The sequence below is a fragment of the Trichechus manatus genome, unplaced genomic scaffold (assembly GCF_000243295.1).
Source record: "Trichechus manatus latirostris isolate Lorelei unplaced genomic scaffold, TriManLat1.0 scaffold00052, whole genome shotgun sequence".
NCBI lineage: Eukaryota > Metazoa > Chordata > Mammalia > Sirenia > Trichechidae > Trichechus > Trichechus manatus.
Window position 1 is genome coordinate 9,223,802 of NW_004443988.1, and position 25,120 is coordinate 9,248,921.

General features: G+C 47.4%; 1 protein-coding gene across 1 annotated transcript in view; it reads left to right on the plus strand.

Moving 5' to 3' along the window:
• PLB1 (phospholipase B1) overlaps positions 1 to 25,120 on the plus strand; it is a 153,182-nt gene that overhangs the window by 117,945 nt on the left and 10,117 nt on the right. The window contains 10 exon segments of the mRNA XM_004377697.3: positions 2,872 to 2,932; positions 3,486 to 3,544; positions 5,235 to 5,302; positions 5,530 to 5,573; positions 5,815 to 5,914; positions 11,628 to 11,679; positions 12,755 to 12,835; positions 22,626 to 22,691; positions 23,196 to 23,290; positions 24,718 to 24,799. Coding sequence (XP_004377754.3) covers positions 2,872 to 2,932; positions 3,486 to 3,544; positions 5,235 to 5,302; positions 5,530 to 5,573; positions 5,815 to 5,914; positions 11,628 to 11,679; positions 12,755 to 12,835; positions 22,626 to 22,691; positions 23,196 to 23,290; positions 24,718 to 24,799 — 708 coding nt within the window.

Here is a 25,120-nt window from a genome sequence, read left to right on the forward strand (position 1 = left end):
AAATTTTATTGTTAATCTTCTGGATTTCTGATTGCTGTCTCTCTATGGATTCTTGCAGCCTGTTAAATTTGTCATTATGCTCTTCTCTAATCTTTTTAATTTCCTCCATTGCATGTACTGCATTTTGATTAATTTCCTTCCTAATCTCTTGAAGAGTTCTGTGTATTATTCTTTTGTATTTCGCCTCCAGTAATTCCAAGAAATTTTTTTTCTGGAAAATTTCTAGATTCTTTATTTTGGGAGCTTGCTGAAGCCATCATGGACTGCTTCTTTATGTGGTTTGATATTGACTGTTGTCTCTGAGCCATCAATAAGTTATTATATTTATTTACTTTATGTTTGCTTACTGTGTCCTAGCTTCTTGTTTTGTTGTGTTTTGATATGCCAAAATAGGCTGCTCATGTGAGCTAGCCCAGTCACCTGCACCCTTGAAGCTCCAAAGTCCTGCCCCCAGGTGGCCAGATCTGCCACTAAGTATGTGAGCCCAGGAGTCTGCCCACTCCTCCTATATGGATTCAGCTCAGGTGTCCAGGTAGTCAGCCACCAAGTGTGTGGTGCAGGCTCTCACTTACAATTCTAGATAGGCATGGGTGATTGGTGTAGGCACAGGCATCTGGCTGCATCAGGGGGACATAGGCTGAGCAAGGCAGGCGGCCAACGGCCACCCCTGAGTGACCAGGAGGAAAACGTGTCCCTGTTCCCTAGAGCATGTAGATGGGTGGGTTTTGCAGCCAGACTATGAGCAACCAGTGCTGTTGGCTGTAAGGACTGGGGGGCATTTCTTATTCTTGGGCCCCTGTAGCAGGTGGCTTGGTCATGTGGGTGGAGCCACCAGTCCTCAGGCCCCTGATGTGGATAGGAGAAGACCCTGCTTATGGGCAGAGCAGTGTCAAATGTCACGAACCTACCACTTCATAGCTGAAACAGTTGAAGTTAGACTTCGGGTATATACCCTGTTGTACTGCGGTAATGAGGGCCTACGCTGTTGAAATGGGCCCACACAAGTCTATGCAGGTGGAAAGGCACTCAAAGTCCATGGGTCCCTTATGCCTGTGCCTAGGCAAAGGACCTGTGCCTACCTTGAGTTCTGGGCTTAGGGGAGCTGGCAGATTATTTTTTCCCCTGTTTGTTGATTAGTTCACTCTCCCAGGCTGGGTGAATGGCTCAGGGTTTGTGAAGGGTCCTACTTGCAGCCCAGGGGACTCAGCAATTGCTGAAGCCAGTCTGGGACCCAGTGCAGAGCAGGGTGCAGGGAGGTAAATGGGAGAGAGGTTTTTCCCTAAGGAGGGTGTTTTTGATCCGCGCAGCAGGCCAGATGCAAGTACTTATCTTTCGCTGCTCGAGGGCTGCTTCTCACTGGTTCTGGATGGCCGAATAGTCTCTCTGTCACTTGGTCTCTCGTGGTGTGGAAAATGCCTCCCAAGCACCACTGCTTGCCTGCCTCACCGCCCACCCCCAAGCTGATCCAGGCTGAAGGGCTCAGGCTCTCGCCAGGTCAGGTCTGGCAACTCCTCACTGCTTCTGAACTGTCTCTCCCTCCCCCTGCCACTCAGTCTGGTTCCTGAACTTTGCCTTTGATGTTGAGGGCTCCTAGATTGTCATATATAATCGATTCACTTGTTTTTCTGGGTCTTTGTTGTAAGAGGGAACACCGGAAGTGTCTGACTACTCCGTCATCTTGGCCCTGCTTCCCGCCCTTTAACAAGGCTTGTCTTAATGGTTATCTAACTGAGCAGATGCGATGAGCTTTCAAAGGCTTTTGGCAATTAAAGTCCTGAAGGATCAGTGAAACAGTCAGCACCTATTTGTTGAGCCCTACTGTGTGCTTGAAGCCCTGGTGCTGCAGTTGTTTAGAACTCAGGGGCTAACCAAAATGTTGGCAGTTCAAATTCACCAGCCACTCCTTGGAAACCCTATGGGGTTCTACTCTGTTCTATAGGGTCACTATGAGTGAGAATCGACTCGACGGCAACGAGTTTGGTTTGGTTTTGGTTTTGGTTTTGGTTTACTGTGTGCTTGAAGGAGCCCTTGTGGGGCAGTGGTTAAACGTTTTGGCTGCTAACCATAAGGTTGAGGGTTTGAACCCACCAACCACTCCACAGGAGAAAGCTGTGGCAGTCTGTTTCTGTAAAGATTACAGCCTTGGAAACCCTTTGGGGCAGTTTTACTCTGTCCTATAGGATTACTATAAGCCAGAATCTACTCAATGGCAATGGGTTTGGTTTGGTTTGGACTGTATGCTCTGCACTGGGCTTTGTCCCTCAGGCCCTCCAGGGAACATGTAGATATTTGGGACTTTGGGGAAGAGATTCTCTCCCCCTCAGCTTTCTGCTACTAACCATTTCTTTGCTGCATATTGCAGATACTAGAGAATTTGAAGTTATCCAGTGTTGCAGACATTACATAATTTATCGATACCAAGGAATCGATACGTCTAAAGTTAAATATGCAAAAGATATGCAGAAACCAGGAGCTTTGCAATTGTCAAAATTTCATGTTGCTTTCCTAAAAATATTTTAACTAATTATGGTTTGGGCCCTAACCTTGTAATTAGTGTCAATTAGCTTACTGTTAAACACCACCACCAAACCACCTGGAAGCTCCAAATCCTGTGCTCCTTTAGGAGAGCACCTGTAGTGTGACCTGTTTTCTCCCCTGCTTTAGGGTAGTTGCTGGCTCCATGTAAGAGTGTAGATAACTTGGGATTGGAAAGGCTCTCAGTCCACCTACAACTAACAGTTATTAGCCTCACATGCACCCCTAAGTGGCATATTCTAGATTCCACCAAAAATTCCTTAGATAGTACTCAGGCTGAAGCTTATCTCCCTGCACACTGAGTACTGGGCATTATATCTTTTCTTCTTGATTTAGAACTGGGGCAGTGACTTCCTGTGTATGGACTGGAGTCCTTCCAACATTGTTCCCACTTCGGGTGAGTGAAAACATCATCATCCCCTTCAATCAAGGGCCTTACTGAGTATTAGGTCAAAGGGAGACCTTACAAACACACCCTGGAGCTTCAAGCAGGACTTGCTGATTCACATGATCCTGGACAGCTCACAAGAAGGTGGCCTTCAGCCATGGCTGGGCTCCCATGCCAAGGGGCCCAGGTCTGTCCTCCAAATCACACTTCTCATTTCCAGGTAGTCCTAATCTTGTCCCTGAGGCCTCCTTGCCCAGTGAGATGGGTACAGTCAGTGATTGGGGTCCTAGCTCCCCTTCTATACAACCCCTGCAGCTAGAACTTTCCTGGACCACTCCAGTGTGAACTGGGCTCCTCTCAGGATAGACAGTAGTCACTAAGCCCATTACCATCAGCGCCTTGGTTGCTCCAAATGAGTTTGGAAGAGGCAAATTTGCTAAAGCTTTAGGCAGGAAATAAGTGAAATGGAGACCTGGGGACTACAGCAGAGTCAGAGACTCTTGGTAAGTTTTATGCTTTAAAATGAAGACCCCCTAACCACCTATCTTCTTGTCTCCCCTAGTTCACAAGCTCCAACCAGCAGACATCAAAGTGGTGGCAGCCCTGGGTGACGCGTTGACTGTGAGTACTAAGTCATAAGCCAAGGATGGCCCCTTGGAACACAGTCAGACCCCGTACAGAATCAGCTCTTCTGGACCATTGGCCCCACATTCAACATTAAGCCAACATTTACGGAGGACTTACTGGTGTCAGGCAGCCACTAAAATACAGCCAGGCAGCCACGAGACACCACCAGGCAACCTAGAACACCCTGTCGCTCCATCCTTCCACAGTCCAGCTCAAACACTACCTCTTCCATGAGGCCTCCTCAATCCCTAGATAGAAACAATTCCACCTTCTTCACTGTTCCCGGGCATTCCATGTGTGTGTTGTAGCACCTATCCAAGTCCGCGTGCCTTTATCTGGGAATTCATCTCCATCTACCCAGACTGATAGGGTGTAGGTCTTACCCATACACTGCCAACGCCCCTCCCTCCATTTAAGGATGCATCTTTGGGGCAGAGGTAGCCCAATTCCTGGCATATAGCACAATCTCACTAAACGAATTGAATTAGACAACTATTTCGCTATTGCTGTGTTCAAGACACCTTGCAAGCAATTCTGAGGGAAAGGAAGCATGAGACACAGTCATGGCCCACGAGAAACGTGTCCAGCTGAGAAAACAAAAAGCTTGAACAGAGAGAGATACATTATCGTATAGGTGACATACAGGTCTTTCAAAATAGGGTATTCATTTCTGTGAAAACAAACAAGACTCCCATATGTGTATAAATGTGTTTTTGTTTTGGAATGAGCATGAAGAAAGCTGTGGCAGGATCCACACCAGACTGTTAGCCTTTGATTAGCACTGGCGATGTGTATATGTGTGTGAGAGACAACAATGGGATATAAAATCAGTAGTCGGGGCAAGATTTTTAAGGTGAATAGATGATCAATTTTTTGAAAATCTTTGTATTGCTTCACTAGTTATGGTGAACATGCTACTTTTATAAATGTCTAAGAAGAATTTTCTTTTTTTTTTTTAAAGGCAGGGTATTTAGAGAAAGTTTTATAGCAGAAGTAAGAACTGACAAGGGTCTTAGAAAATGAATCAGAGATCTAAGGGACTGGAAAAGAGGGCACTCAGCATTGCAGGAAGAGATGGAGTGGGTGATAGTGGAGATAGGCCAGCCCAAGGTCTCTGTGCTCCAGAAATGGTGATCAGCTCCATCCACTTGGAGCTGAGGGTTTGTGTGAACAGGGAATGAGGAAGGAAACGAAGGCAAGGAAAGTGGAAGCCAGATTCTGGTGCTCCCAGACATTGGTGAAGCAGCTTAGCTTTGACCCTGTAGGCAAGGGAGACCCATTGCAGGGACCCAGAATAGTGGGGGAGGCATGAAGAAAGAAGTGTGCTCAGAAGAGCAGGTTGGTAGCCCTGTTGGTGAGAATAGAACAGAGACTGGAGACCCTGAGGTTAAGTAGGAGGCCAGAGTGTCATCCATGGTGAGGAGATGAGGGCCTGCTAGGAAAATGGCAAAGGGAGAAAAAGAAGGGGGTAGGTGTTAGGAGGGAAGAGTCAACAGGACTTGACTACTGGTTGTGTAGGGGATTGAGAAGAATGTGTCAAGATGACTCAGAGTTTAAGGGTCTGGCGGCCTGCAGAAAAGCCAGGACAAAAGGCAAATCCAGGCCCTATGTCAGGGCAAGAGGGGTCTTTCCTAGCACCTCAACCTGTACCTCAGTCCCGGAACCTTCTCTTTGCCTTTCACAGACAGCTGTGGGAGCCCGACCAAGCAACTCCAGTGAGCTACTCACGCCCTGGAGGGGACTCTCCTGGAGGTGAGGATGTTCCTGACTCGTTTTCTATTGACGGTGCTCCCTAAAGAACACACAAAGGTGGTGTTTCCCCACTCACCCCTCCAGAGAGGAGGTGGGGTTCCAAAGGCCCATGCTGAGACACAGGGGGACACCTTGATGCTCATGTTAGTCCTAGGGGTGACGGGAATGATGTGCCAGGGCCACAGCAGGTAGGGGTACTTTAAACAAGTTTGCTTTCTTTTCCCTAGCATTGGAGGGGATGGCGTGTTGGAGACCCACACCACGCTGCCCAGTAAGTAGCAACACTGATGATGAGAACCATCACTATAGCCATAACAGCCCCTTAGTGAGGCCAGGCCTTCTCCTTGGAGGAAAGGACAAGAAGGTTATCTGAAAGTAGGGAGGGCAGCCAGCCCTGTAAAGACCTAGAATCCTCATGCCCACACCTGTGTCCCAACACTGCATACCCACCTCAGTTCCCTGGGGCTCCTGCTGCCTCTCATCTGTGCTCTCTGCCTCTTCCCTCTTTAAAGACATTCTGAAGAAGTTCAACCCTCACATCCTTGGGTTCTCTACCGGTACCCAAGAGGAGACAGCGGGGCTGAATGTAGCAGTGGATGGGGCCAGAGCTCGGTGAGTAGACATGGGCACAGGAGGGAGAGACAGGAGGGAGAGTGGAGGGCACAGTTGGTATGTCAGGGCAGGAAACAGGAGGAGGAGAGAGGAGTGGGGTCTGGGAGCCTGGTTGTGTGCAGAGCACTTCCTTCGTGCCGGCCTGGTGCTGAAGCTTCCACGTGGGTTATCTTGTTGCAGTGTGCACACACTATGTCTGTGATGCACTAACCACAGGTTATCTTAAATAATGCAAATTTATTATTGTGGTGTACACACAGGATGTTCACTAATAATATCACATCCATCTGCTCAGAGCTAGAACACACAAGACGCTCCCAGAGCATTAGCACAAGGAAAGTAGACAGCAAGCGACACAGAGAAATCAATGTTCACTCTATATAACAGCTTCATGGGGAGAAATCGATGTTTACTCTTACATCACTGGGCTGGCACATCTCTGGGCTGGCTCTGCCACCTTTGCCGCTCTCAACCAGCAGCATCAGGACACTCAGGGACCAGCATCTCTCAAAGCAGAAATGCTGAGGGCAACCCCTACACGGGGTGTACCCAGGCTTGGTGGACAGGCGCCCTCGGGCCCTGGACAGGCTCCCGTGTACCTTCAGATGGGGTTTTGCCACTGCCTGGGTCTGCTCATGGCTGCTGTCACAGCCCAAAGCATTTACTAGTTCTCAGCCCACTGCTCTCAGACCTGTCTGCTGCCACTTCTCTGCTCAGCAGATGCTGGCTTCAGCTTCCCCTGGCCTCTGCTGCTGTTTCTCCTGGCTCTGCCTTCTACCAGCTCCAGGCTTTCTGCGGCTTCTGGTGCCAGTCCCTTCTGATGAATGTTCAGTCTCTTATCCCCCAGGCTCATGTCGGGGTGCAGGAGGTGTGTTCTTCAGCACGGAGCTCCCATGTGCCCAAGGGACATTCGCCTCCAAGAGCCAGAGTTTGCATTCTCCAGTCCGGGACCTCCACCAAGTCCCCGGCTTCCTAGGCCTTTATCAGCCTCACTACATGGCCTCCCGAGGCTTAGGCAGCATTGGCCCCCACTCATGGCCCTCAGATGTAGTCCTGCTCTCAGAACCAGGACCAAAAGGCCCAATCACCCACTGCAAGGGGTCCATACCTACCTTCAAGTAGTCCTCACACCCTTCCAGGTAGGCACTAAGGTAAGGACACTAAGGCTTAGAAAGTGTCTTTAACGGCCCAAGTTCACTCAGCATGTTATCAGAGGAGCCAGGATCTGGCCACACCTGAATGCAGACCTTCCCTCTGACCACTGTGCTGTCATGCCTGCCCGGTGCTGCAGGAGAGAGTGCTAGGAGGTGGCTTGAGTGGACACATGTCCTGCTCGGCCCCAGGCGCTGTCCCTGAGCAGTCACGGAGGCTTGGCTGATTCAGCTTACCCTCTCTGCCCCACGAGGCACAGGTCAGGTGTGGGGGGTGAGTCTTTGATCTGAAAAAGATTCTGTGTCTTCACACAAGGGAGTTAGATGTTAGGGCCCCCCAAACAGCATGGTGGCTCTTTGTTATCTCTCGGATTTCTGTTGTCGACAACAAGCCAGATAATTAAAGCTAAAATGCTTGACAGAGTTCATTGATCTTCCGCACAAAACGTGCTGGGTATTTGCTTTGTAGCAGCATTGCTACGCTCAGATCACCAGGGAAACGGCACCAGCCTGACTCACTCTGTTTACAGGGAGCGTTCCTTTCAGAGGCGGTAATGTGGGCCCCACACGCAGTTTGCGCCTTCCAGCCACAGGAAGCAATGTCAGTTCTTCAACATCATAAGCAGGAGGAACTTATTTTTCTGCAAAATACTGGGCTTTGTGGAGCCATTATATCAACACCTAATTACTGTTATTACTATTATTATTATCATTGTCATCATCTTATTATTATTATACAGCCCAAGCATCATTAGCGGGGTTGATTCCTCAGTCTGTTGACATTCAAACCCCTTTTCCTTTTCTTTTTTCACTTCTCTTGCTGCCTTTTCTTTTTACTGCTTCTCAGGCCTCCACCAGCGTGGAGTTGGTGGCAGGGGGAGAAGCTGAAACCTGTAGCTTCTCATCAGTGTCTGGTGTCCAGTGTTAGGGGACAGGAGAGGGAAGCGTTGACTTAAGTAAGTAAGATTGGAGAATCATTCTATGACTTTCCTTTGTCTGAACTCTGTTGTTTATTAGCGTGGATAAGGATGAGTTCACCTAAAGAGAAAGATAAATACCATAGCAAGCAACTAAAATGAGCTCTGTGTCCAAGTCCCAGCTCTGAGACTTGATAACTGTGTGACTTTAGGCAAGTCACTCAGCATCTCCGAGTCTTAGTTGCCTCATCTAGGTTGTTGTTACTTACCATTCAGTCATCTCTGACTCATGGTGACCTTATGTATAACAGAACAAAATGTTCCCCAGTCCTGCACCATCTCATGATTCTTGCTGTGTTTGAGTCCATTGTTTCGGCCACTGTCAATCCATCTCACTGAGGGCCTCTCTTGCCTTTGTTGCTATCCATAAGGTTTTCTTTGGCTAATTTTTGGAAGTAGATCACCAGGCCTTTCTTCCTAGTCTGTCTTAGTCTGGAAACTACTTTGAAACCTATCCATCATGGGTAACCCCACTGGATTTGAAATACCAGTGACACTGCTTCCAGATCACAGCAAGACACAAGTCACCACAGTATGGCAAACTAACTGATGGGTGGTAGCCCTCATCTCTAAATGGGGATAATGATAATGCCTACCTCTCAAGGGCTTATTGGAAGGGTTAAATAAGATATATAATCCATGGAAAGCACTTAGTACAGTACATAATACATAGTAAACATACAAAAAATGTTTGCCGTTATTAGGACATTTAGTTCAAAGTTTTATTCAACATCTAATCTTCCTTGATGAATCAATAAGCAAGAATTTATTGAATACCTGCCAAGGACTCAGCCCTATGGTGGTTACTAAAAAGTACAAAAGAATCAAAAGGCGAACTCCCTGCCCACAAAGAGCTTGCAATCTAGTTAAGGAGACTAGACAAATAGAAAATAACTTTTGGGAAAAGTCAGCTTTGTGTATGGCAACACTGCAGACTGAAATAATCTGACACTTAATCGTCAAGTACAATTAAGAGAACAGAGAAGTATAAAGTATGAACTGGGAAGACTAAATACAGATGTAGACCTGGAAGGGACACCAGACATCACCTCGTCCAACTTTTTCCATTAAAAGATGAAAAAAATCAGCCCTAGCAGGATTCAGTAACTTGTGGAAGGCCACCTAGCAAGTTAGCGGCAGAGCTGAACGTAGAAGCCAGGTGTGGTGATTCCCATCCATGGCTCTTCCCACCAGGAGTAAAGGAAAAGGAAATGCAGGAGGCGTGGATAGCTGAACTAGCAGAGAAGGGCTCACAGAGGAAGCAGGACTTGATCTGAGCCTGAAGGATGAGAAGAACATAGCTAGGAGGAGAGGAGGAAGAAAGCATTCCTAACTTCCCCTAGGACCTATGAGGGCTTATCACTCATGCATTCCCTTGATCATGTCTTGAACCTATTAAAAGGTTATAGGCAGTTCCATGGTCACCTTTGACTAGGGCAGGCTTTCTTTGGAGCTCTCTGATGTAACCATCAATAGCAATCGTGTATGGGATACGATCCTACATGTATGACTTTTTCTGAATGAGAAACAAGATGGTACCATGTGTGCTTGGCTCTGTGCCAGCTCACTGTGGGCATACAGAGATGTAAAATGCCCATCCTTCACCTGTTGCTGCTTTTATGACTTCTACAGCAGCTTCCACTGGCTGTATCCCCTTTGCTGACATAACTTTTCATGTACATATCTTTAAAAAAAACCAGCTTTATTGAAGTATAATTGGCATGCAATAACTGTACAAATTAAAAGTGTACAACCTGATAAATTTTGATATATTATACACTTGTGAAGTCATCAGTGCAATCAAGATGATAAACATATCTGTCACCCCTAAAATTTTCCCCATGGCCCTTTATAATCTTCCCTCCTGCCCATCCCTGTCCCTGTCTCACCACTGATCTGCTTTCTGTCACTATAGATTAGCTTGCATTTTCCAGAGTTATATATAAATGAAACCGTAGAGTATGTACGCTTTTTTGTCTGGCTTCCTTCACTCAGCAAAATTATTTTGAATTTCATCCATTTTGTTGTGTGTATTAATAGCTCATTCCTCTTTGATGCTGAGTAGTATTCCATTGACATACAACATCTCTTATCCAGAACACCAAGTGGCACTGTTTTACTTATGGAAGACATCTGAGGGATGAAGGGAGAACTTTGTTGTTAGCTGCCATTGAGTCCACCCTGTCTCATGGTGACCCCAGGCACAACAGAACGAAACTTTGCTCTGTCCTGTGCCATCCCCATGTTTGATTGCGGATTGGACCATTGTGATCCATAGGGTTTCCATTGGCTGATTATCAGAAGTAGATCTCCAGGCCTTTCTTCCTAGTCCATCTTAGTCTGGAAGCGCCACTGAAACCTGTCCAGCATCATGGCAACATGTGGTCCTCCACTGATAGATGGGTGGTGGTGGCACATGACATACATTGGCTGGGAATCGAACCCAGGTCTCCCACATGGAAGGCAAAAATTCTACCACTGAACTAATCCTGTTCATATTTATCTTCCCCATCCTGTTTTGTTAGGAAGACAAAAAAAGTGAAACAATTAGAGAATGGTGGGAAAATCTGAGGCAACTGAAGAGAAGAGTAACCCAAGGACTTAAGGAGCAGAAAGTGGGGCCTAGAAGTAAAGGTTAAAAGAGTCATTAAGCCTGAAAGAGAGAGAGGTGAGGGATAATTTAGGGCTGTGACTTTTCTCAAATATACGAAAGGTTGTTTTTAAAACAGGCAGCAGAACAAGAAACGAACAGGTTCAGCTTGCAATGAAAGAGCTTGATAAAATTTAAGGAAAAATCTCTGATAGGAAGTGTATTAGTCATCTAGTGCTGCTACAACAGAAATACCACGAATGGATGGCTTTAACAAAGAGAAATTTATTTCTTCACAGTAAAGTAGGCTAAAAGTCCAAATTCAGGGCATCACCTCCAGGGGAAGGCTTTCTCTCTCTGTCAGCCTTCTCATCAGTGTTCCCCTGGACTAGGAGCTTCTCCGCGCAGGGACCCCAGGTCCAAAGGACACGCTCTGCTCCTGGCACTGCTTTCTTGGTGGTATGAGGTCCCCATGTCTCTCTGCTCGCTTTTCCCTTTTGTATCTCAAGAGATTGCCTCAGGATACAATCCAATCTTGTAGACAGAGTCCTACCTTACTAACACAACTGCTGCCCATCCTCCCTCATTAACATCATAGAGGCAGGCTTTACAACATATAGGAACATCACACAACACAGGGAATCATGGCCTAGCCAAACTGATACACACACTTTTTGGGAGACATAATTCAGGCGCATGACAGGAAGGTTGACTAAATCCCAACCCAAGTGGTCCAAAAGGACCAGGTGCCCCTGCAGAAGAGGTGGTTTGGTTACAGAGACCCTGTGACAGGGGCTGCATCAGTGTGGCTCCAAGTCCCCTAGCAGCTCTTGGAATATTACTAGGCTGAGATTTCTTGAGAATCAAAAGCCTTTCAGTACATTCTTTACAGCTTTTCCTCTTCCTGAAGCACCTCTCTTCCCAGGCCAAAATCCCACAGCACGAGCCCTTGCTCCTGAGCCAGCTCTAACCTCCCCTTCTCTTCCCACTGCTAGAGACATGCCGGCCCAGGCCCGGGACTTGGTGGAGCAAATGAAGAAGAGCCCAGTGAGTACAGGGCCCAGGCCATCCTTCCAAAGGGCTCGGTCTCCAGTTGACTGGGAAGGGTGTCACTGCCCTAAAAGAGCCCCTCTGCACCAAAGCACTCCTATTCCAGGCTTGTCTTTACAAGGGGCCAGCTGCACCCACAGGAAGCAGGCCTTATCCCAAAGGCTCCCACTTTGCCTGCCCTCCCTGACCCAAGCTCCCTACCACCACTCCCAAGAGCTGGCTGCGGGGGAAGTGGTGCTGCTGAGAGTTGGCGGAAATTGCGGCATTAGCTTTTTGCATCTTCCCACTTTACCTGAGAGTTGGCTTATGGAGTCCTATTAGTAAACGCTGGGTCCTAAAAATGGGCTGCTCATTCCAATTCTTCCTCCTTCCCGCTCAGCTCACCCCAGCCCCTTGAAACTTCTCACTAGCACTTTTTGTTAATGCTCTCTGCTTATGCCTTGGAATTCCGCTCCTGGCAGGACTCCTATCATGGTGGTGGCTGGGAGGAAAGCAGGCTCCCTGCTTGACCAGACTGCTCGGAAGCCCTCCCTACCACCTCTCAGTCCATGCACAGCTCTTGCTACGTTTCCTTCTCCCCAGACTCACACCCAAAGAACTCTTCCAAGGAGCAGCTCTAGGCCTTTGCTTCTAGAGGCATTTTTTTGCCCTTGGTTCCTTTGAAGGCCTTAAGATCACATTTCAGGGGCGTTTTAATCCACTTGGCCTTTCATGGACTCAAGGAAGTGTGGAACACATGCCTGCACCATGGAATGCAGCCTTCTGAAGAGAATTTCAAAGTTAAAAGAGCCCTTTATCACTGTGTAAGCAGACACACACACATGCACACATGCATGTGCACACACACATGCATTCAACACACATGCATGCACATGTGCACACACATGCTGCCCAGTTTTATCTGTGGAGCTCCTTATCCAGGCACCAGGTGGGGTTGGGGAGGTCTCACATAGCATCCTGTCTCCACTGTGATCTAAGGAGGATAGAAGCACTCAGGGGCTGTCTGGCATGGTGAGCTTTACCTGCATGTGCCCTTCCCCAAGCCTAAACTCAGGATCTTCTGTCCACTTAGGAAATCAACCTGGAGAAAGACTGGAAGTTGATCACGCTCTTCGTCGGGGGCAATGACTTGTGTCATTACTGCGAGAATCCGGTATGCTCTGGCTAACCTCATCGGGGACCTGAGGAGTAGAGCTGCTGACCTCCATCACTATCCTTGCCCAGGGCCCTGGCCCTTCCCACCGTCCTCTCTCATGGGAATCACCCTTGCCTAATCTCCAGGCACCTGAGTCTGCTCAGGTGGCCTCTGGCTCACAAATGCCAGGTGACGCCTGGCCTTTCCCACTACCTGAGTGGCCCCTGGGAGAGTGGCTGCATTGGTGCCCCAAGTCCAGAAGTATCTAGCCATGCTCTTTGGGCATGGCTGAGGAGGCAGCCTTTCTATGACACAAATACTGTTCCATGGTATCCAGACAGATAGATGGCTAGAGCTTCCCCACCCCATGCCCATTTACAGTCCCTGCTCCTGTTTTGTTTTGTTTTTTAGGGGGGTCATGGAGAGGGGGAGACCAAAACAATGTTATAAAAAGAGGTTGGATAAGTTGAGCCAGTCCTCATAGTATGGCTTGCTACCTTCAAGGACATTAACCAACCTCAGTGGGCTGGCCTGGGAACCCACTCCCATTCCTAATGTTGTTTCTATGGGGAAACATGTCCAGACTTAAAAAATTTGGAAGCTGTAACTCTAGGAATACATCTTGTTCTAAGGTGGAGACAGCCTGTATTTTATTTGGTCAGAAAAAGTCAGCTGCCCTGACTCAAAGTTTGCAGTGAACTGTTTGACAGTCACAGGTGGGGGGTTGCGGGGGAGGCATTTATCACTCCTTGAGGCTTGAGGAGGCCAAGTCCAAAGAATTATCCTCCCACACACAGGTTTAGCTCTTTCAAGCCACTTCACCTCTGTTCTCTCCTTCATGGCCCAGACTCTACAGGCAGAAGTAATCTGACACTATGGGAACTTAAATGTCATTGTGCCCTGGACTCCAGGAGTTCCTAGAAGCCAAAAATGACACTGGTGCCATGTGATGGTTAAGGTTGTGTGTCGCCTTGGCTGGGCCGTGATTCTTAGTGGTTTGGCAGTTGTGTAATAATGTAGTTTGGCAGTTATACAATGATGTAGTCATCCTCCATGATGTGATCTGATAGGATCAGCCAATCAGTTGAAAGCGGAGTTTCCTCAGGGGTGGGTCTGCATCCAATATATATATGGATGTTCTGGCAAGGTTTGCTTGCTTGCTCTGGATCCTGCATCTGGCTCATCATCATTTGACCTCTGGTTTTTGGGACTTGAGCCAGCTACCTGTCATATTGCTTACCAATCTTGGATTCGTCAGTCTCCACAGCCCGTAAGCCAGCAGCCTGCTCTCTAACCTGCTCATCTTGGGCTCTTCAACCCCTGCAGCTACGTGATTCATGAGAAGCCTCCAGCCTGACACCTGACACATGGACTTGAGACTTGTCAACCTCTACAACTGTGTGAGCCATTTCCATGAGATAAATCTCTCTATATATGTATATACACTTCACTGGTTTTGCTTCTGTAGAGAACTCAGCCCAAGACATTTGGTATCAAGAGTGGTTTTAGAGAAGCAAAATCTTAAGGATGAGTTTTCTAAGTTGGTTCTCAAGTGTGACTAGTCTTTAAGGTGCTGGTGACTCTGCCTCCAGTAGTAAAGAGGGCACTGATAACCCATGGTGTAATGTGGCAATATTAATAGCAAAATATAACAACAAATAGATTAAGTATTGGTGAGAAGTGAGGCTCTGGCAATCACATGTTTAATACTTTGCTACAATTTTGTCAGAATGAGAAGTATAGAGAAGCTGGTTGGTTGGTCCTACTTTTGCTAGACGAAGTGGTGAAAGAAAGAGATGAGCTCAGGGCTTCACAGTCACAGCTCAAGCACCACAAAAACAACCTGAAAGGTGCCACTTGTGCCCTGAAAGAAAGCCTTATTTCTTGTAGTAACAGAGCGGATATTGCCAAAAACCAAAACCAGAATCTCATCATAAGAGTGGCTGAATGACAACGCCAGTTGAATTCCCAAACTTGAATGGTGTCTAAAGGTAAAGTGAGGGCACTGACTGGGAAGAAATGGGATCCTGAAACTTGGGATGGGGACATATGGGCAGATAATCAGGAAGCTGGGGACATTGAGCTCCTAAATTTCCTTGAATCACTCCTGTCAACAGAACCAGCCACTTACTCCCATTTGAAGAGATCACTTCATCGTTGTTTGCTAAGCCACCCTCCCCAGTAAAACCATTATCCTTTCCACCCCCATCTGATGAGATTAACTGTGCCTGAAGAGTCTTTGTCTGAGATAACAACTGGGGTGGTGCCTGGGGCATTGCCTGAGGTAAAGACCTTACAAGACATTGCTGAATGTTCCCAGGACCCATCCCCGCCACTGATTTTTCTTCTAGACCTAAAACTAGACGTAAGTCCCAGCAAGCCCCAAAAGGTGAAGTACAAAGTGTGACCCAGGAAGAGGTACTCTACACTCCAAAAGAACTGCTTGGCTTTTCTAATATGTACAAAGAGGAACCTGAGAAATATGTGTGGAAATGTCTATTAAGGGTGTGGTGCAAGGAACATAAAGTTGGATCACTCTGAGTTTATTGATATGGGCCCACTAAGCACAGATTCTTCTTTCAGTGTTTTAGCTAGAGAAGTTAGGAAAGAATCTAATAGTTTATTTGGTTGGTTCACTGAAGCAGGGATTATGCAATGGCCTACACTAAATCAAGTTGAAGTACCAGACTTGCCTTGGTATACTGTAGAAGAAGGAATCCAAAGGCTTAGGGAAATTGGCATGTTAGAGTGATTTATCAGGTTAAAAACCACAGACCCGCACATGGAGTGCCCAGAGGAGACACCTTTTAGAGGAAAAAATTTGTGAAGGGGAAGACCGAGCACCCTTGAAGACTGCTGTGATTGCTATTTTACGTAAGTCAAATTTGACAATGGGAACTAACTGAATTAAGTCACCTAACTACAATGGAGCTGATTGGACCCTGTGGTGTAGGGGCAAGTGATAGCACTCAGATCGACAAAGACAAGATAAGCGTGGTCACTGTAATGGACAGCAGAGTTAAATCATTAATCAGAATAGTCTGATTCATATGGACTTATGGCGTTGGCTACTTGGTTATGGTGTCCCTAGGAGTGAAATAGATAGAAAAGCTGCTAAACATTTACTAGATCTGTACAAGCAGAATTCTAGGTTAAGTGAATGGCATTCTAACTTGAATCACCAGAATAGAGAATCACAGCCTCTCAATCAATTCCCAGGCTTGACCCAGCTTACAGAACCACAACCCATTGAATGAAGAAGAGGCCAGGACCCCTTGAGGAATGACCCCACTGCACTGCCAAAAATTTATACTGTTAATCTTTCTCCCAGCCTTACCCAAAGGGATCTCAGGCCTTTTACAAGAGTGATTGTTCATTGGGAAAAAGGGAATAATCAGACTTTATGGGGATTACTGGATACTGGCTCTGAAGTGACACTAATTCCAGGAGACCCAAAATGTCACTGTGGCCCACCAGTCAGAGTGGGGGCATATAGAGGTCAAGGTATTAATAGAGTCTTAGCTAAGGTTCATCTCCTGGGTCCTCTGGGTCCCTGAACCAATCCTGTACTGATTTCACCCGTTCCAGACTGCATGATTGGAATATATATGCTCAGCAGCTGGCAGAACCTCCACATTGGATCCCAGACAAGTGGAATAAGGGCTATTTTGGTACGAAAAGTCAAAGGGAAGCCTTTAGAACTGCTGTACCTAAGAAAATAGTAAACCAAAAGCAATACTGGATTCCTGGAGGGATTTCAGAGACTAATGCCCCCATTAAGGACTTGAAGGATGCAGTGTTGGTGATTCCCACAACATCCCCCTTCAACTCACCTATCTGACCTGCACAAAAAAAGACGGATCTTGGAGAATAACAGTGGATTATCGTAAACTAAACCAGGTGGTGACTCCAATTGCAGCTGCTGCTCCAGATGTGGTTTTACTGCTTCAGCAATTTAATACATCTCCTGGTACCTGGTATGCAGCTATTGCTCTGGCTAATGCCTTTTTCTCCATACCTGTTTTGAAGGAACACCAGAAGCAGTTTGCCTTCCTCTGGCAAGGGCAGCAATATACCTTCACTGTCCTACCCCAGAGGTATATCAACGCTCCAGCCCTATCTCATAATTTAGTTCGCAAGGAGCTTCATCGCCTTTCCCTTCCACAAGATGACACACTGGTCCATTACATTGATGACATCATGCTGATTGGATCTAGTAAAGAAGAAATGTCAATGACTCTGGGCTTATTGGTAAAACATTTGAGTGCTAGAGTGTGGGAAATTAATTCTACAAAAATTCAGGCTCCTTCTGCCTCAGTGAAATTTATAGGCATCCAGTGGTGTGGAGCATGCTGAGATATTCCTTCTAAAGTGAAGGATAAGTTGTTATATCTGGCCTCTCCTACAACTAAAAAGGAGGCACAACACCTGGTGGGCCTCTTTGGATTTCAGAGGCAACATATCCTCATTTGGGTGTGCTACTCTGGCCTATTTTTCAAATGACTTGAAAAACTGCTAGTTTTGAGTGGAGCCCAGACTAAGAGAAAACCGCAATAGGTTCAGGCTGCTTTGCAAGTTGCTCTGTCACTTGAGCCATATGATACAGCTGATTAAATGTGCTTGAAGTGTCAGTGGCAGATAGAGATGCTGTTTGGAGCATTTTTGAGGCCCCTATTGGTGAATCACAGTACAGAAACTTAGGATTTTGGAGTAAAGCCCTGCCAAACTCTGTAGATATCTACTGTCCTTTTGAGAAACAGATTTTGGCTTGTTACTGGGTTTTAGTAGATACTGAACACTTAGCTATGGGCCACCAAGTCACCATGCAGCCTGAGCTGCCCATCATGAACTGGATGTTGTCTGACCCACAGGGCCATAAAGTCAGACATTCACAACAGCACTCCATCATTAAATAGAATATACAATCTTGGGGTCAAGCAGTACCTAAAGGCACAAGTAAATTGCATGAAGAAGTGGCCCAAATGCCATGGTCTCACTCCTGTCACATTACCTACCCTCTCCCAGTCTTTACCTATGGCCTTGATGAGAGTTCCTTGTGATCAGTTGTCTGAGGAAGAGAAAACTCATGCCTGGTTTACTGGTGGTTCTGTCTGATATTCAGGCACCACTCGAAAGTGTACAGCAGCAGCACTGCAGCCCCTTTCTTGGACCTGCCTGAAGTACAGTGGAAAAGGAAACTGCTCCCAGTGAGCAGAACTCCCAGCAGTGCACTTGGTTTTTCACTTTGCTTGGAAGGAGAAAATGGCTAGATGTGTGATTGTATACTGATTTGTGGGCTGCAGCAATGGTTTGGCTGGATGGTCAGAGACTTGGAAGGAACATGATTGGAAAATTGGTGACAAGGAGGTATGGGGAAGAGGTATGTGGATAGACTTCTCTGAATGGGTCAAAGAAGTGAAGATATTTGTGTCTCATATGAATGCTATCCGAAGGGTTACCTCAGCATAGGAGGATTTTAACAATCAAGTGAATAGGATGACACATTCTATGGAAACCAGTTATCCCCTTTTGCCAGCCACTCTTGTCATTGAACACAGTGGCCATGATGGCAGGGATGGAGGTTATGCATGGGCTCAGCAACATGGACTTCCACTCACCAAGGCCAACTTGGCTACAGCCACTGCTAAGCGCCCTATCTGCCAGCAGCAGAGCCCAAAACTGAGTCCCTGATATGGCACCATTCCTTGAAGAGGTCAACCAGCAACCTGGTGGCAGGTTGATTACATTGGGTATGTTGGTTACATTGGACTGCTTCCATCATGGAAAGGGCAGCATTTCATTCTTGCTTGGATAGACACTTACTCTGAATATGTATTTGCCTTTATTGCATTCAATGCCTCTGCTAAAACTACCATCCATGGACTCACAGAATGCCTACCCTCCATCGTGGTATCTCTCACAGCATCGCCTCGGACCAAGAGACTTACTTCACAGCAAATGAAGTACGACAGTGGGCCCATGCTCATGGAATTTACTGGTTTTACCATGTTTCCCATCATCCTGAAGCAGCTGGCTTGGTAGAACAATGGAATGGCCTTCTAAAGATCAATTATGATGCCAGCTAGGTGGCAACACTTTGTAGGGTTGGGGCAATGTTCTACAGGAGGCTGTCTATGCTCTAAAGCAGTATCCAGTATATGGTGCTGCTTCTCCCATAGCCAGGATTCACAGTTCCAGGAATCAAGGGCAGAGATGGGAGTGGCACCAGTCACTATTACCCCTAGTGACCCTATCACAAACTTTTTGTTTCCTGTCCCCACAACCCTATGCTCTGTGGCTCTAGAGGTCTTAGTTCCAAAGGGAAGAATGCTCCCACCTGGAGACACAACACAGATTCCATTGAACTGGAAGTTAAGAAGGCCACCCAGCCACTTTGGGCTCCTCATGCCTCTGGATCAACAGGCAAAGAAGGGAGTTCCCATATTACCTGGAGTGACTGACCCTGACTACCAAGGGGAAATTGGATTGATGTTGCACAATGAAGTTAAAAAAAAGTATGTCTGGAATATAGGCGATCCCTTAGGGTGTCTCTTATTACTACTATGCCCTGTGATTAATGTCAATGGAAAACTACAGTAACCCAATTCCAACATGACTACTAATGGCCCAGACCCTTCAGGAATGAAAGTTTTGGCCACCTCACTAGGCAAAGAACCACGACCAGCTGAGGTGCTTGCTGAGGGTAAAGGGAATACAGAATGGGTGGTAGAAGAAGGTAGTTATAAATACTAGTTACAACCACATGACCCATTTGCAGAAATGAGGACTGTAATTGTTATGAGTATTTCTTCCTTGTACGAGTGCATCAAATATTTTTTTTCTTAACTTACAAAATACAAGATGTAAACAGGGCTAGTGCATTTTCAGTTGTATACGTGTTAGTTGTATCATGTTAGGCACAAGTATGAGTTTGTAACTGTCTTTATTTAGAGATGGTTTAAGTAGAAGTGTACAGGTGCGAAACTGACAAGAGGTAGGCTGTGGTCATTAAGGTTGTGCATCAACTTGGCTGGGCCATGATTCTCAGTGGTTTGGCAGTTATGTTATGATGTAGTTGGGCAGTTATGTAGTGATGTAGTCCTCCTCTGTGATGTGATCTGATGTGATCAGCCAATCAGTTGTAAGGGGACTTTCCTCAGGGATGTGGCCTGCATCCAATATATATATGGATGTTCTGGCAAGGCTCATTTGCATACTCTGGATTCTGCATCCAGCTCATCATCATCTAACCTCTAGTACTTGGGACTTGAGCCAGCTGCCTGCCATACTGTGTGCCAGTCTTGGGATTCATCAGCCTCCACAGCCTGTGAGCCAGCAGCCTGCTATCTGACCTGCCAGTCTTCTGTTCATCGGCCCCTGCAGCTATGTGAGTCAGGAGAATCCTACAGCCTGATGCCTGACCCACAGACTTACGGACTTGGGACTTGCCAGCCTCTATAACCACATGAGCCATTTCCTTGGGATAAATCTCTCACTCTCATATGTATATATATACATATATGTAAACATATATGTATATATATATACTTCAGTGGTTTTGCTTCTCTAGAGAACCTAACCTAAGACAAGCCACCTGTGGACACTTGGTGTAGGAAAATGTCCTCTACTAGCCTCCAAATCTACCACCCATCTGTCAGTTTGTCATACTGTGGTGGCTTGCATGTCACTTTGATGCTGGAAGCTATGCCACCAGTATTTCAAATACCAGTAGGGTCACCCATGGCTTTAGGCTTCCAAACTAAAACAGACTAGGAAGAAAGGTCTGGAAATCTACTTCCAAAATTTAGCCAATAAAAACCCTATGGATCACAACAGAACATTGTTCAATATAGTGCTAGAAGATGAGCTCCTAGGTTGGAAGACAACAACGGACTCAAGCATGCCGGCAATCTTGAGGATGACACAGGACCAGGCAGTGTTTATTTCTGTTGTACATAGGGTCACCATGAGTCAGAGCTGACTCTATGGCAGCTAACAATGACAACAACAGCACACACATATATGCCCTTCAGGCAAATGATCAGGTTTATATTCCTGAGAGCATCGTTTTGTGAAAAGTGCCTGAAGGACATGACCAGGATTAACTCAGCCAAGTTTGAGGAGAGGTCCACGTCCACCATGCTATATAAACACAGATTGGAGTCAGGCTCTTCAAGCTCGCGTTTGTCTCCCCAGCCCTTGGCTGGGTCCACATATGGCTGCGGGGCGGGGGGTGGGGGTGGGGGTGGGGCTCTTCGCTGTGCTCTCTAGACAACCAGGTGAAGGAAAGACCACGCACAGCAGCTGGGCACTGGGCCCAACATCAGATGAAGAGTTAATCTGGTTGGATCAGCAATTGCTTAGACTCTTGGAGTTTACCTACTGGGAGAGACCAGACTAATGGGACGGAATCATTTATAAGGAGTCTAAAATCTTTACATCTGTCTATGAGAGAAAGCCACTCACTTCCATCCATCTTTCATCTGCTTTCTCTCCACCATGGCTGACGTGTTCACACTCTTCACACTAGGGCCAAGAAAGTTATAAAGCTGATGTCCAGGCCCTAATCGCCCTGGCAAGGAAGAGGGGCAGAAACAGGGGGAGACACAAAGTCCCTTTCCTCCTAAGAGCCTCTCTGAACTCCTCAGCCTAGACTGTCTTCTTGCCCATTCCTCCCTCACCCTCTGAACACCCAACACCCCTGCTTTTGGTGGCTGGGGACGGGTGTGCACAGAGCACTTTTTCTGCCTCCTGAAGCACGTAGCCTCACCTCAGCAATTTGTCTTAAAAAAAATAATGGACCATCTGAGCTCTCTTCTCCTGCTGCTCCTCTGATCCCACCTTCTACAGACACGGATTCTTCCATTGGCATATGAGAGCTTCAAGTCATCACCCACCCTCTGGCATCAGTCTCCTTCTGACACCTTCTTATGACTATCTTTCTCTTGCTATAAAGCACAGCCCAAGGTTAGTCAGTGAGCATTTACTGAGCACTGGCTGTGTACCCACATAGCACCCGGGACGCTATGAGGGCACATCTAAATCAGCCTCCAGTGGGGAGATGGGTCATAGGAGGAGACACTGGAGCTGAGTCACAAGGGATAGGTGAAGTTAGGGGTGTATGGAGAGCAAAGGGTTCCAGGCAATGGGACCAGCATGGCCCAAGGCCCAGAGGAAAGAGTGCGTGATCAAATGTGCCTTGAAGTGTCAGTGGCAGATAGAGATGCTGTTTGGAGCATTTCTGAGGCTCCTATTGGTGAATCACAGCACAGACCCTTAGGATTTTGGAGTAAAGACCTGCCAAACTCTGTATATATCTACTGTCCTTTTGAGAAACAGCTTTTGGCTTGTTACTGGGTCTTAGTAGATACGGAACACTTAGCCATGGGCCACCAAGTCACCATGCAGCCCATCATGAACTGGATGTCTATGGGTGGGTCCTTGGGCCCACACACACAGCTTCATAAAGCTGAGGTAGGATGATGGGTGGGGACTGCTGAGAGATGCACTGGAGAACTGGCAGGGCCCAGCACCCACAAGGAATCTACCTTTGAGCTTGAGATAATGTACAGCGGGGAGGGGGTGGGGATTGTCCATGGGGTCCAGTAGAGATCAAGAAATGACCCTGTGTCCAACCAGTGACAAGGGCTAGGCCTCCCAGCCTGGCCAGTGCCACAGAAGCCCCTCTGCACCCACTCTGCCAGCAGCCCAGGCCCCTAGGGCACTCCTGTGCTGGGTGCTAACTGCCCTTTTCCTCCTCTCAGAATGGAGTCCAGGGGTTGAGGAGAGCCCCTTTTTTTCTTCACAGGAGGCCCACTCAGCCCAGGAGTATGTTCGGCACCTCCAACAAACCCTGGATATCCTCTATGAAGAGGTAGGAAGTAGTGGCTGCACTTTCCTGGGTCCCCTTACTGCTAGCACACTGCCTGTCTATTCCTCACTGGGTGAATCCAGGCAAGTTTTGTTCAACAAGATGCACACTGGGCAGAGGCCCACCATCAGTGTGCACCTGGATGGTCTGGGAGGGAGGGAGCTGCGAGCCCCTCCGCTGAGGATCAGAGACTGTATTGTGTAGTGGCAAAGAACTTGCCCCTGGAGCCAACTGGCCTGGGTTTGCAGCCAGGAGCTATGGCTTACTAGCAATGTGACTTTGAGCAAGTTAATTCTATGTCTCATCTTCCCAATCTACAAAGTGAGGGCAATAAAGAAGATTCTGTGAGATCATATAAGTCACATCCCCTCTCTTGGCCTCAGTTTCCTCACTGGTAAATTGGGAAGGGAGAATTTGGATCATAGGGGAGCCCCCTCCTGTAGTAACCAGTGTCCCCTCCCCTCTAACTGCCTGGTAACTGATGAAGCCTGCCTCTACTCCTTGCAGCTTCCAAGGGCTTTCGTCAACATGGTGGAAGTCATGGAGCTGGCTGGCCTGCACCAGGGCCAGGATGGGAAATGTGATATGCCGATGGCAGCTCAGTAAGTGATCAGGTCCTGGTCCCAGGGTGAGAGCATTTGGAGAGAGCAGAGGCAGACAACCCTGTCCAGAGGGCTGGCATTGCATTTAGCAGACCCTTGGAAAATCATCTGGAAATGCCTCTGCATTATTCAGTACCTACTGTATGCAAGTCACTTCATTTCTCTGGACTCAGTGTGCTTTTCGATTAAGTGAGTGAGACTGACCGAATGATCCTTAAGGCCCCTTGACTTTGTCTGTGATTCCAAAGTCCATCCTTGGTAAGTTGCTCCTTGTTGAAAGGCAGCATAGGACAATGAGCTTTCAAGACAGCTACATCTGGTCTCAGGTCCTGGCTCTGACATTAAAAGCTGTGGGGTTTTGAACAAACCACATAACCTCTCTGGGCCTCTTACTACTCATCTGTAAAATGGGAGTGATAACACTTTCCTTGCAAGGTAGATGCGAGGTCTAGAGAAAATGCATGTAAAGTAGCTGGTATGTGTGAGGCCAGTTCTTGATAAATAGTAGCTTTTATTACACCCTTGATAGGACTATCCTTGGAATCCAAGCTTGCAGGTAAGTATTGATGCACAAGACAAGCATTCCCATTGGAGGCTAGAATTCATTACAGCTCAACTGTACCGTGGCAGGAAGTTGTCATCTTCTGAGACCAAAGGGTCACCCAGAGTTCTTGTGACTCTTGGTAGAGGGAGGAGATTCTGCCTGGGGCTGAGGAGTCCTCTCTGGGGTGGAATGGATTTTCTGTAAAGGTGACCAGTTGGTTCCCATTCTTGCTGGAACCTGGCCCCCAGGGGGAGTGGCCAATGGACTCAGCAGTCCCAATGACTCCTCCAGGGTCTGCTGGTATTACGTTCCACCTTGTCAGTGTGTCTCAGATTGCTTGACCCCTCCCAGCTTCCCAAAGGACTCTCCAATCTGGAGACCTGAGGGAAAGCCTTAAGCAGCTAGAGGAACATGAAGAATAATTCCATAGCAAAAGATAGGGCCATCATGGCTGTCTTTCCACGACTCCAGTCCTGTCCCTACCCAGTTCCTTCTGAGGAAACTCCAGGAGCCAAGACTTGGGAAGGAGACAAGTCATGGGGCAAGGGGAATGTGCAGCCTCTTCTACAAGAGATTGGAACCTCTCCAAAAGGAGACATGGATATCAGATGCCAAATCTTCTACCTTCTCTCTAACCAAGCACCTGCTGGTCCTTGTGCCCCCTGAGTTACAGTCCTATGATCTGGGCCTGAGAGTCAGTAAGGGTGTGTTGTAGGGGTACTTGTATGTCACCCTCTCCAACCCTTCACCCTCTGTGTAAAGCAGTACAGGGTTCAGGCCCCTGTGGGTAGCAGTATCCTTTGTGTGTCAGAGTCAGCCTCCTGGACTGACAGAGCCAGGTTTTCCCAGGGGAGCCTCTGCCTCAAGACTCTTTGCCTCACAGGAGTAACTGCACTTGCCTCAGACACTCCCAGGAGAACTCCCTGGAGATGCAGGAACTGAAGCAAGTGAACTGGAACTTCCAGGTGAGCCCCTGCATTCATCCTCTTCTTGTCCCAGGTGGGTGCTCCCCTTGACTTCCAGAGCAAGGACTCAGAAATCGAGTGAGTGTTCAAAAAGGGTTTGCTGAGAGCAAAGGCCCTCCCTAAAGGCAGATCACAGCCCCTGAAATATTTATCCAGGTGAATCAGACACCAAGGCCAGGGAGGGAAGGGGAGCAAGAAAACCCAAGAGGGAGCTGGGAGAATCCCCTCCTCCAAGCCCTGGGTCAGCCCGGAGCAGGTAAGCAGCACTTGGCTCCCAGAATAGACTCCATGGGGTGGGATCCATTGCCTACCCAGAACCGT